This window comes from Cibotium barometz, chromosome 21 (assembly GCF_041138505.1).
Source record: "Cibotium barometz isolate CiBa-2024 chromosome 21, ASM4113850v1, whole genome shotgun sequence".
In the NCBI taxonomy this organism is placed as follows: Eukaryota; Viridiplantae; Streptophyta; class Polypodiopsida; order Cyatheales; family Cibotiaceae; genus Cibotium; species Cibotium barometz.
In genome coordinates this window covers 9,189,703-9,203,644 of record NC_141066.1, presented here as the reverse complement: position 1 = coordinate 9,203,644, position 13,942 = coordinate 9,189,703, and the positions used below count along the sequence as shown (strand labels likewise).

At 52.3% G+C, this 13,942-nt stretch overlaps 1 protein-coding gene across 2 annotated transcripts in view; it reads left to right on the top strand.

Moving 5' to 3' along the window:
* The window catches only part of LOC147626809 (ARM repeat superfamily protein), a 149,613-nt gene that overhangs the window by 59,474 nt on the left and 76,197 nt on the right, over window positions 1-13,942 (top strand). For both annotated transcript variants that reach the window (XM_086815355.1, XM_086815356.1), the window contains exon 6: window positions 4,103-4,203. In XM_086815355.1, the coding sequence (XP_086671481.1) occupies window positions 4,103-4,203 (101 nt within the window). The remainder of the gene's footprint in view (window positions 1-4,102; window positions 4,204-13,942) is intronic.

Here is a 13,942-nt window from a genome sequence, read left to right as displayed (position 1 = left end):
TGGCCCCAAAAGGTCCCAATAGCGCATAAAAAAGGCCGGCGTCAGTCCGTCCTCCCCTGGGCAACTATGTCGCGGCAGGACCCTCAAGGCCTCGGCAAGCTCAATCTCTGACAGAGGCGCACCTAGAACTGTGCGCATATGGTCTGTGACCCTCCTCTGCACATGGGCCCACACAGTCTGTCTGCATACATCTCGATCCTCAGTGGCTGGCTCCGCTGAAAGCAAGTCACGATAAAAAGCAGTGGCAATGGCTCTGGTCTCCCCGAGCTCAGTAGCTATCGATCCATCCGGTCTAGCAAGCTGGCGAACCCCTGCTCGCGCATGACGGGGTCCAGTGATCTCAAAAAACTCCCCAGTCACTCTATCACCAAGCTGCGTCCACTGAGAGGCCTGACGACGATAGTAAAACTCATGTCTCTGCTCCTCTGCCTCTCTAACCTCCTGGCGTGCCTGGCTCAGCTGGGACGCCACCCACTCACATGCAGGCTGCTGCTCCTGAAGGCGCTGTAGCGAAGCAAGGCTGCGTCTCAGCCGTTGCTCCCGCTCGCGAATCTCTCCCAGTCGTGTCAAAGCTGCAGCGTGTAGAAAAGAGCTAAGATCAATGAGTCCCTGGGCACACTGGCCCGCTGCATCCTGGTCAGAGCACTGACTATCATGCCAGATCCTCTCAATGTCCTCAGCGAGACTGGGGTCTGCAAGTACCCTCTCTGGGATCCTCAACTGCAAGCTGGGCTCCCGTGTCCCCTCCTCCAAAGTCAGTATAACTGGCGCATGATCTGAAAATGAGGTGCCAGCAAGAATGCCGACGGAGCCCCCTCGCTCCCCCAACCAATCGCCCACATAAAAGCGATCAATCCGAGATAGATTAGTCCCTCCCTGCCGGCGATCCGACCGAGAGAAACTAAGACTGTCCTGAGACCGGGAGAAAGCCCCATGCTGCCATGCATCAGTGATCCTCAGTGTCATACAAAACCGGTCCCAAGCTGCAAGCTCCGTGCCGTGCACTGTAACATGACTGCCTCCCACCCTATCTGCCGGGTCCTCAAGCATGTTGAAGTCTCCCCCAACACACCAATGTGCGGCCTCTGGCAATGCATCTGTAACCTGAGTCCAGAACTCTGCTCTGGCACTAGCATGATTGGGCGCATAGATGTTGAGCACACCCAATAGCTCATCATGCATCCTCAGAATGACATACTGTGCTCTACCAGGCACAATGATCCCTCGGTCCACAATGGCCTGCCGCCATGCATCTGCAATAACCATGCATACTCCTCCCTGTCCACCCAACGGACCAAACCCTGCAGACCAGAAAGTGTCCCATCTACCAGGCATCACCGAGCCATATCTCCGGATCCTGCTCTCACCCAAGTGGTGCTCCTGCATCATCAGAATGTCAATGCTGCCACCAACCAGGCATCTCTGTAGCTCCTGCCTCAAGCAGCCTCGATAGCGTATAAAGTGTGCTCCGCCAAGGCCCTGTACATTCCATGAGATGATCCTCATGGATGTCCTACTGAGGTGGATGCTGTCTCAGCCGTACGGCGGGCCTTCGCAAGCGGCTTGGATGGAGAGTAGTCCCCATCCGAACGGCTGCGAGTCTGCCCACCCGGTGTACTGCAAGAATCCCGGATCAGGCGCCAGTGGCTGTGACCCATGGCGACTGCCTCCTGCTCTGACATAGTAACCTCGTGAATGCTCACATATCCTGGGTCGCGCGCCAAATCTGCAACTATGCGCACGACCAAATGTCGAATCCCGGATGTATCCACACCCTCGGGATCCAAGACAAAATGAGCCAACTCCCAAAGTCGGCCTAGCACATCTGTAACCTCCAAATCGCTCATGTGATGTGAAAACTCAACTGCCTGAGTCTTCAACGTGCTGAGAGTGAGCTCTAGAGTCCACTCCCGGTCACAAGGTCCACATAGAGGGAACGAGAAGGCCACTGCTGAGTCTAGTGCCTCCTCCCCGCGGGCCGGAGGTATCACTACATGCACTCGGATGGGTGCTGGCTCATGGGGGCCCTCTGCTCCAAAAAGCCGTGTGAAGGTATAATCAAACGCCGCCGAGCGCTGTCGAATGCCGAGGCGACTCAGCCGACTACGAATAGATGAAATCCGTGAGGCCCTAATCGGCATAGGTCTCCTCTGTGATGCTCGAGCGAGGTCAGTGCTCAGCGCCCTCCGGACTGCAGGTGAGCGCCAGGGAGCTGCAAGGACCTCCCGGGAAGGCGAGGCGGGCGGAGGGGGAGGAGGGGGAGGCGAGGAAGGAGGAGAGGGAGCCGCTGCCGAGACCGGAGCGGGGGCGGGAGGAGGCGATGGTGGAAGCGAGGCGGTGGGAGGGGATGGGTGTGGACGAGGTGAAGGAGGGGGAGCTGGCATCTCCTGGTCCTCGGTCGCTGCAGGGGTCTCCTCCTGAAGGGGAGCAAATCTGTTCCTCACGGGAACCCAGTGAGGCTGAGACTGTGGCTGCTGCTGCAGCGGTACCTGGGCGTGCTGCGGTGGCTGTCTCCCTCGACGGCGCCCCTGTCCAGGCTGCCACTCCGAGGTCTCTGTGGCCTGAGCAGGTGTCCCTGAGGCAGCCTGCCGAGCCGAATCTGTGGGCGGGCCATCCGTGGCCTGCTGCTGTGGTGAGGGCCGAGGTCTCCTGCGAGGGCAGGCCTTGGCCAAATGACCGACCTGCCTGCAAATGAAGCACTGGTTCGGGAGCCCCGAGAACTCCACTCTCTGATCTATCCACCCCCCCCCTATCCTAGGTAGCTGAATGACCTTAGGAAGGGAGGAGATGTCAGATACTAACACTCTGACCGAAGGTAGCCCAGCTGCTCTGGCCACCACTGAAGCTGCTGAGGGGCCCGTCTCAAGAACCGAGCCCACCAGTGCTCCGAGCCTGGAGAGGAGCGGAAGATACTCCCGGCGGAGACCAGGGAAACAAACTGTAATATGGAAGAGGCGCTCTCCCTGTTCCGCCGCAGCTGGGTCAAATCCATGCTGCCAAGGCCTGAAGAAAGCCCGAGCACCCCTGATATCCAGAGGACTCATGGCAAGGACCTTGGCAACGCTCTGGGCGGCCTCGAACTCGATCTGATAATGTCCCCGGCCCAAGAGCTGTACATCAAGGATCTTGCCCACATCTGCAAGAAGGCGAGCCTGAAGTAGATCCCTGATCTCCCCTCTGCTGGGGCGAGTGCCGACTATACGGCAGATGGTGGAGTGAGCCTGAAGGCGTTCCACCTCTGCGGTGAGGCTCGCTTCCTCTTCCGGCGAAAGAGAAAGCCTGATGGGGAGGACCTCGGTGGCGGGCGAGGGGGCTGCGGAAGAGTCCCTCTGAGACGAGGCGGGAGGAGTCTCCATCAGAGTCTGAAGCTCAAGCGAAGGCGAGGCGAAAGCGGAAAAACCTGCAAGAAGCGGGCTGCACACCAAGAGGCGGAAGGATGGAAGACGAAGAGGGAAAAAACACAAAAACCCCCAAGGGGTGAGAAGCAGGGAAGGGGGGGGCGGCGAAAAGAGGAAAGGCCCAGAGGGGGGGGCGGCGACAACGCGAGGAGGAGGAGGGAGGCGGGGCGCTGCTGATAGGAGGCGGCGAGAGCAGGCGAAAAGGCGGGAGGGCGACCAGGCGGCAGCGGGGGGGGGGATGACAACAGGCGACAGCGGGGGGGGGGAAGGCGAACAGGCGGCAGCGGGGGGGAACAGGCGGCAGCGGGGGGGTGAGGCGAACAGGCGGCAGCGGGGGGAGGGTGGCGAAATGGCGAAGAGGGGGGCGCAGCGGCGAGGAAGGAGGGGGGGGCGGCGCAGCAGCGAGGAAGGAGAGGGGGGGCGCAGCGGCGAGCAGAGGGAAGCAAGGGGCGGAAGGCAAACAGGCGCGAGGAGGGGGGGGGAGCGACGGTGCGCAGAGCAGGGTGAGGCGGGGAGCTTCAGCGAGCGTTTTCTTCCCGATTTATTCATTTGTCTTATACTGTCATATTTAATTTAGTTTAGTTTTTCTTTCTACTTTATTTAATCGTCAAAAATCTAATAAATTATGCCTTGTGATGGTAAAAGGCAAGCTTGTAGTGTTTATTCTTCTTTTTTGACTTGCCTTTTTTTTTAATCTTGTACAGGTTTCAAAATTGCTGGAACGTGTTGGAGATAATGAGGTAGCAGTGCAGGCTCTCATTGCAAACGATCTTGTCCTTCCTATGCTCAAGGCAATCACAGATGGGTATGGAACTACATTACTCAGTAAACTATGTGCAACTATATAGGTGGCTCTTGTTGGAATATATCGGAACTTATATGCGAGTAATAGGTGTGTGTCTCCATGTGTGAACCACCTCTTGGGTGGGTGGATAAGCATGCATTAAATAAATATGCCACCCGTGGAGAGTCCTCGTACCTGCCCCTTTATGGTGACATTATGAAGTTTTCCAGTCTAGGGGACATCCTCCTGGCTGGAGACTTCAATGCCCGCACCGCAGGTGCACAGGTACTCTTCTTTGAGATAGATGATCCCATGTACCAGGAGATTGACATGATGGGTACAGATTTGGAGTGGACATCACCGGATACAGCAGCCCGCATAGACTATGGAGAGTATCTCTTAGCCCTCGGCGGGGCTCATAGGCTAGCCATTTATAATGGCTTGGCTAGATGGCCTAGATCCAACTCCTTCACCTCCTACCCCTTCGGACATGGAGCTAGTACAGTGGACTACCTAATGGGATCCCTCTCTTTGATCCCACTCATTTCGGAGTTTACCATCTCTCCTCGCCCCATCGGTGTTGCAGCCGACCATGCATACCTGGCCTTCTCACTCACATGCCGATACACCATGCAACCACTTGCTTTTTCCCATCACCGTCCGAGATACCACTTCACCAGAGAGACCTCTTCCATCTATTCTGATCATGTCTACCACATCCTCTCGGACCTCGACCCCCACATCCCACTTGACGAGCTTACTACACACCTCTCAGCCACCCTCCATACGTCCGTTGCAGGTGCCTTCCCACACTCCAGAGCCACCCCTACATCACCAAGAGCCACCCCCACATCACCAGGAGGGACTGTCCCACAGAATAGCTGGTACGACGAGGAATGTTGTGATACTCGAGCCCGTCTACATCGGGAGATGGCACTAGGACCCACCACTTCCCAATAGGCGAGAGTGATCTTTCGACGTCTCACACGGAGAAAGAAGAGAGCCTACCTAGCAAGGCTTGAGCAGGAGCTATACCAGCTATTTCTTGGAAGGGACTGTAAGGAGGCTTGGAGGATCTTCCAGGATCATTGCTTTCCAACTCCGATTACTTCACCCAGCACCTGGCACACCTATGCCATCTCTCTCTACCATGTCCCCGAGCAGCCACCTCTCCCCCATCCACCCGAACCTCGTCCCCCACACTCTTCCTTCTTTCACCTCAGCATGGTGAGAGATGCTATTGATAGGATGCAGACTGGGAGAGCATAGGATCATGATGGACTCCTCACCGCGCATTTCTCCCATGCTAGAGACACGCTAGCCTGTTTACTGGTTCACATGTTTAACAGGGCTTCATGTGAAGGCTTCCCTGTCAGCTGGTCATCGAATACTATTGTACCTATCTGAAAAGCAGGTAACTATAGGACTATCATGATTGGTCACACCGTGGCCAAGATTTATGGTTCGATTTTGGAGCATGAGCTTAGTAGATGGTCTGAGGAGCAGAGACTCAGAGCACCGGGGCAAGCAGGCTTTAGGAGAAGGCACTCCACACTAGATCATATCTTTACACTACGGGGGATCATTGAGGAGGGGAGAGCTCACGGGCAATGGATATACTGCTGCTTTGTGGATATCCGCAAAGCTTTTGATATTGTCCCACGAGCTAGACTGATGAGGAGACTGCAGGACATGGAAGTGCCAGCAGAGATGCTGTGGGGGATCATTACACTCTATGAGTCAGTCATAGGGAGAGTACGGGCTCCAGGAGGTGACTCAGAGATCATACACAACACTATCGGGGTGAAACAGGGCTGCCCCTTGTCTCCTATTCTATTTGGTCTATACATTGACGAGATCTCGGATTACATAGACAGATAGAGAGGACTAGGAGCACATTTGGCAGGAGTCCTGATACCGATCCTCTTGTATGGAGATGTTATTGTTCTTATTTCTGATTCTCCAGAGGGGCTGCAGAGGCATTTGGATGCATTACAAGCCTTTTGCAAGGACCGGGACCTTACTGTGAACCTTGGAAAGACTAAGGTCATGATCTTTAGCACCTCCTCACAGTGGATAAGTAGATCTGCAGTACAATTTACATACAGTGGAGAGCCTGTAGAGTATGTTACCTCATATGTATACCTTGGGATCACTTTTGCTGGACCTCAGTTCTCAATGCGAAAGGCGGCCGACGCTAGATTGACGAGAGGATATGTAGCCCTTGGCTCGCTAGAGAGGCAATGCTCATAGATACAGTTTCAGGAGCTGAGGACGAAGCTTTGGCTATTTGATACTCTAGTTACACCTGCACTACTGTATGGTGCCGCCATCTGGGGTCCTTGCTTATACCACAGGAGGAGACAGAGGAGAGAGCCGGCCGAGACAGGTACAGAGGAGGTATATGATGGGTGGAAGCCAATGGAGAGGCCCCTAGGGGCGATGATCTCACGCATGATTAGGAGTAAACCATCAGTGCCACATCAGATTGTGCGGGCAGAGATGGGCGTTGCACTGATAGTCACAAAGGCTCTATTCCAGATAGTGATATATTGGCATAGGCTATGGGAGCTTCCACTTGATAGATACCCCCGGCTAGCCCTAGAGTCCTCGAGACAATTGACACTTGAGGGAGATACAGAGTGCTGGTATGCACAGGTAGGCACTTGGTTTGGCATGCACGGTATGCAGATGGAGGCACTCCCCCCCTTCCAGTACAACATAGAGGCCTCGTCATTTGCTCTCAGCCGCACCGAGCGGAACAGGGTTATCAGGAAGGACATTGTCAGACTGGATACTCAGAGGACATGGAGTTCACCTAGTCGTCCACTGGGGACAAAGATGGCCTTCTACAGAGATCACCTCCTATGCCTGACAGAGGATGGGCTCATCATCCGTCCACACTACATGGACATACACCTATCCTTTGGGGTGAGATGTGCGATCGGCCAGATCGGCACCTCGTCCCACCAGGTGAGAGTGGAGACTGCCAGATATGGGCCTAGGGCGGCCGCACCAGAGGACATGATATGCTAGCTCTGTCACACAGAGCCCGAGACAGAGGACCATTACATATGTCGATGCCCCGTGTACTATGAGATTTGGGGGAGGTTCCACTGCCTCTTCCGACTGGGTTCGGACCACTTTCAAGGATCATGGACTTCCCGGATCAGAGATGCCTGGGACTTTTTCTTCTAGAGCTTTGTAGACACAGGGATTCCTTAGTGAGATCCAGATCAGTTGTACTTGCTCGAGGACCAGCACAGAGAGCTCTCACTGACTTCTTCCATACCAGCACTCTGAGGGCCGATCCACCCATCATACCCAGACCACAGGCTAGTGTAGGAGCTCGTCCAAGAGGTGTGACACTCGACAGAGCCACTGAGTTATGCAGAGCTCGACGCCCCAGACCCCATGGGCCTCGCCCACGGCCACGCCACCATAGGAAGATCCGAGCCATCATCTCCCATCATTGCAGGACCTTCTCGTGCCGGCTCAGTTTTACCACCTTGATGAGCACCATGTCACAGCAGGCCATGAGGGATGTATTAGGGTGATATGAGAGCTCTCTGCTCATGTACCTAGATCAGATTTTAAAGTTCTAGATTTTTGTTATCTTTCTTTATTACTATTTTGTACCTAGGATTATGTACCTCATGGATATGATGTAACCTTTTGGTCTCATAGGTCATTTTGGCCTTTTGAAGACGTTAATACAACTTTCCTTCTTCTTCTTCTCTCTCTCTCTCTCTCTCTCTCTCTCTCTCTCTCTCTCTCTCTCTCTCTCTCTCTCTCTCCCCCCCATCGCTGTTCCTGTCCGCCTCCCCTTACTCGCCTGTTCGCATCTCTCACCCATCGCTGTTCCTCTCCGCCTCCCCTTCTTGCTCGTTTCGTTCTGTACCTTCGCCTCCCGCCTGAATCTTACTCTCTTCGTTTCGTTCTGCCCGCCTGTTCGCATCTCTCTCCCATTGCTGTTCCTCTCCGCCTCCCCTTACTCGCCTGTTCGCATCTCTCACCCATCGCTGTTCCTCTCCGCCTCCCCTTCTTGCTTGTTTCGTTCTGCACCTTCGCCTCCCCTTACCCCACCCACCCTTCCTCAGGCCCCCAAGGCAGCAACATAACTCTCGGCTTGAACCCCTCTCTTTCCCTGCTGCTGCTATCGTTTCGCGCTTGTGTCATGGATTAATTTCGAATCCATTGGCTGTGAGAAGTTTTGCAAAAAGTCATGGCCAAGACCGGGTTTAAAGAGGAGCTCGTGAAAGTGGAGGACAAGCTCGGCACAACTATCAAAGAAAACAAGAAGATGGTCGACTCTTCCATTACCGCAATCATAAACCGCCTCTCCAAACTCGAGAAGGGATTTGACAAAATCCAAGAGCTCGAGTTGAGAACATCCAAGCAAGAGGCTGAGATTTCAGCCTTAAAGGAGGAACTAGTGGAGGCCAAACTGCATGCTAAAAGTCAAGCGGCTGAAATCTCAGCCCTCAAAAAGGAGTTGGAAGCCACTTCAAAAAGCAAGCTTGAGGATGGAGAATTTCAGCCCTCCTTTATTGAAGAGCTGAATACCATCAAGGAACAAATGAGGATCATTCGAGAGGAGGAGGAGCAACATAAACAGAAGACATCTTCATGGGTGGAGGTGATCACAAAGACACAAAAGAAGATGGATGAGGCCGAGAAATGGATCGAGGTCGCCAAGAAAGGGAAAGGTAAAGAATCGCCACCCATCCACACTCCCACCATCATCAACATGACCCTTGAAGAGGAGCAAAGGAGGAAGACCCGGGCCTTACATGTACGAGTGTCCGGTCTAAAAGACCGTGATGATGCGGAAGGGGAAACCAAGGAGCTCTTCTCTATGATGGGCATTGAAGCCACGCACACAAAGGCATGGAGAGTGGGAAAGAAGAGAGAAGGTAGTGGCGAATCTTCTTCTAAGGAGAGAGCACTTATCATTCGTTTCCCCTCCATGGAAGCGAAGAAGGACTTCTTGAAGAGACGTCCTACACTCAAGCAAACGGGAATATTTCTTGGAGATGACCTCACACTCTCGCAACTTGCCCACATGAAAGAAGTTATGCCCGAGATAAGGGCAGCCCGAGAGAAAGGGAAAGTGGCCTTCTATAGAGATGGTAGAGTGGTGATTATGGAGAGGCGCTCTTCATGACGGTGCGAGACCTATGGGACTACACTCAAAGTTGCTACTTGGAATTGTAATGGATCTCTACGCCTTGATGTAGGGGCTTTTGAGGATAGTTTCACTGGGAGGGACATCATCTTCTACTGTGAGACGCATCAGGCTCCTGGACAGTCCATGCCACATGTTAGTGGATACCGATGGGAGACAGCTTGTAGACAGGAGACTCGTTCAGAGCATAGAGGACGGGGCTCAGGAGGAGTGGCAGTATTGTTTAGAGAGGAGCTACAGCCACTGATACATATAGTCCGCAGAGATGAGCAGGCTAGGTACATGTGGGTTAGACTGAGGGCAGAGACCGGCAGATATCTCTACATTGCTATATGCTATTTTGCTCCTAGTACATCAGTGTATGCATCACCTAGCGGGCAGTCTCCCTTTTCTATTTTGGATGATGACATTTGGGAGTTCTCCAGGGATGGTGACATCATTCTCTTGGGGGACTTCAATGCTAGGACCGCCCATAACCAGACAGTATTTTATGATACCTCAGAGGAGATGTTGAGGGAGCTTGATGTTAGGGATATGGGCCTATCTAGACTCTCACAGGATGAGGAACATACAGTGTATGGGCGGTATTTGATAGACATGGGGACTGCACATGGATTGGCCATCTTGAATGGCCTACAGAGATTCCCGACATCCGGCGGTTTCACTAGCTTTCCACATCGGCATGGTGCTAGTATAGTGGACTATGTTGTGGCTCAGCCTAGTCTCATTCCCTCTTTTCAGGATTTTATGGTAGGCACTAGGCCGGTTGGAATAGCAGTGGATCATGCTATCTTGTCCTTCACTCTCACATTTCAGTTCAGCACCGCTACATTGGGACAGGTCTCCACACACACTCGTTATACCTTTACGAGGGAGACGGACACCGTATACACGGATGAGATATACAGACGCCTATGTGCCGAGGAGCCGGGACGGCCATTACATGAGCTCACTCAAATATTGATAGAGACGCTTCATGCTGCAGCATCAGAGGCATATCCCCATAGTCAGCCTACACGGAGACGATCTGGGAACATGCCCCAGAAGAGTTGGTATGATGAGGAGTGCAGAGAGATGAGGATCAGATTACAGAGAGAGGTGCTCATGGGTGTTACCACTCTCACAGACAGTCACGGATTACCTTCCGGCACCTAGTGCGACGGAAGAAGAGGGCTTATCTTGCTTAGTTAGAGAGGGATTTGTACCAGTTATTTATGAGTCAGGACTCAGGCGAGGCATGGAGACTATTCCATGAGCATTCACCATCACCAGCCATTACCTCCACAGAGATTTGGGGTGAGTATGCAGCATCCCTGTACACAGCACTAGGACAGCCGCCCCTGCCATACCCATCGGAGCCATGCCCAGAGACATGTGCTTTCTTTACTGCTGAGATGGTAAGGAAAGCTATTGACAGGATGAGGACTGGGAGAGCATATGATCATGATGGTTTGGTAGCAGAGCACTTTATTCATGCCAGAGATATGCTTGCAGAGCTTATTGCTATGATGTTTAACCGAGCCATGTGTGAGGGTTTTCCTGAGACTTGGAATATGTCCACGATTGTGCCTATCTTTAAGTCAGGGGATCCCATGCTTCCTGGGAATTATCGTACCATCATGATTGGTCACACATTGGCTAGATTATATGCATCTGTTCTTGAGTAGGAGTTGAGTACATGGGCAGAGAGAGAGGGCATACGTGCATCAGGGCAGGCAGGGTTCAGGAGAGGTTTCTCCACTCTTGACCATATCTTGACACTCAGAGCTATTATTGAGGAGGGCAGATTATATGGCAGGAGGATTTATTGTTGCTTTGTGGATTTCCGCAAAGCTTTTGACACAGTACCGAGAGCCAGACTGATGCGCAGACTACAGGAGATGGGAGTGCCCACAGAGCTGATTTGGGGAATCATGGCTTTATACAGGACAGTTGTGGGGCAGGTACGTACTACCCAGGGTATATCTGAGATGGTTCACTCCACTATTGGGGTGAAACAGGGCTGCCCCCTTTCCCCCACCTTATTTGGGATGTATGTGGATGAGGTTTCGGACTATGTAGAGCGGGAGGGTGACAGAGGAGCACAGCTAGTGATGGGGAGAAACCTGAATTAGGGTTTAGAGTTCATTCATGGGAGACATACACAGAGAAGCAAGGAGAGAGAGAGAGAGAGAGAGTTGTGGGGATAAGTCAACTCATGAAAAAGCATGAGTGTGTGACTCCCCTATCACACATGTATATTGCACTAGTACACATAGTGCACTTAGTACATTAAAAGTACTAAGTGTACTATGTACTATAACTTATGGGCTTGTACACACTATAAGGGTGGGCATAACGCCTTTACCCCAACAACCTCCCTGAATTAGGGTTTAGAGTTCATTCATGGGAGACATACACAGAGAAGCAAGGAGAGAGAGAGAGAGAGAGAGTTGTGGGGATAAGTCAACTCATGAAAAAGCATGAGTGTGTGACTCCCCTATCACACATGTATATTGCACTAGTACACATAGTGCACTTAGTACATTAAAAGTACTAAGTGTACTATGTACTATAACTTATGGGCTTGTACACACTATAAGGGTGGGCATAACGCCTTTACCCCAACAGCTAGGAGGGACATGGATTCCGCTGTTATTGTATGCTGATGATATTGTGCTGATGTCAGATTCTCCAGAGGGGATGCAGCGTCATTTGGATGCATTGCACATGTTTGCAGAGGACAGTGGATTGTCTGTTAACCTTGGTAAAACCAAGGTGATGGTGTTTAACACCACAGCACAATGGGTTAGGAGGTCAATGCCCACCTTTACATATGGTCAGGAGACAGTGGAGTATACAGATGCATGTACTTACCTTGGTGTGGTTTTTAGTGGCCCACTATTTTCCTTGAGGAGAGCAGCGGAGACCAGATTGACCAGAGCTTATGCAGCATTGGGGAGACTAGAGAGGATGTGTTCACAGGTTCAGTTTCAGGAACCTCGAACAAAGCTCTGGCTCTTTGACACTTTGGTCACTTCAGCCATGCTGTATGGAGTGGAGATATGGGGACCCTCAGTGGATCACCACAGCCGAGCTGGTAGCACTGATGGATGGAGACGTATGGAGAGGCCCTTGGTTTCTATGATTTCCCGGATGATTAGGGCCAAGGCCTCCGTACCACATGATATTATCTGTGCAGAGATGGCTGCCCCCCCATTGGTAGTGGAGGCACTCACTCGATCAGTCTCCTTTATACATAGCACTTGGGCTCTCCCTAGAGACAGATATGCTCGCTTAGCCCTGGAGTCTTCACGACAGTTGGCATCACAGGGAGACGGATCATGTTGGTATGCACAGATGACAGCTTGGTTCCAACTGCATGGCTTTAGTATGGACAGGCTACCTCCATTTCAGTACTCCCTGGATGCACCCTCCCTCTCTCTCACACGGGCAGAGATTACCAGGCTTATCAGGCAGGACTTGACTCAGCTGGACACTAGGAGGACATGGATACAGCCGACACACGAGCTTGGTACGAAGATGGCTTTCTATAGAGATCATCTTCTCCAGCTCACGGAGGATGGGTTTGTGATTAGACCCAGCTACATGGATACGCATCTTTCTCATGGGGTACGGTGTGCTATTGGTCAGATGCGCACATCCTCACACCAGCTAGAGATTGAGACTGGCAGATTCAGAGGAGTACCAGCTGAGGCCAGGATTTGTCAGTTGTGCCAGATGGAGCCAGAGACAGAGTTACATTACATATGTCACTGTCCAGTATATTATGAGATACGAGGCCGTTTCCACTGCCTGTTCAGAGAGGGCTTTGGACCCCTTTCTAGAGTCATGAGATACCAGGATCAGAGATGCCTTGGATTGTACTTGCTGGAGCTGCGTAGACATAGAGAGGGTCTCCTGAGAGGGAGGGGATCAGAGAGGGAGAGACACCTACAGAGGCAGATTACAGACTTCTTTCGACCAGAGATTGAGCAGTCAGGTCAGCAGGCATTGCAGCTAGCCCCAGAGTACGGCCGCACCAGAGGTACACTAATTGATCGGGCTATAGAGCTGGGGCGGTCCAAGCGCCCCAAGATGAGAGGCCCATCTCGACACCGGCGGAGACTACAACAGAGGATCAGGACCATACTAGCACGACATGGGAGACGTCCAGTCAGAGTACTCACCATGGAGGATATTGAGGAGATCCGCCAGCGTCCGATGCGGCACATATTATGAGATGGAGGCACCTCCATAGTGTACCCCTCCGTCCCACATGATATTGTATCCCCTCACTATATTCCACTCACCTCCATAGCGTACCCCCCCCCCCCCCCCTCACTATATTCACACCCTATAAGGGTTTCTGTTTACCTTCCATTTCCAGTTTCATTTTCTAGGTGCCTGTAGTATCATCTTTATTTTTCATTTTCTGGGTTTTTTTATCCAGACATTGTATCAGATCCACCATGATGTAACTTTTGGTCTCATAGGTCATTATGGCCTTTTGAAGACGTTAATATAACATTTCATTTCATTTCATTTCTCTCTCTTTTGAAGATGCTTTGTTGAGAGAGCTTCGGCCCCAAC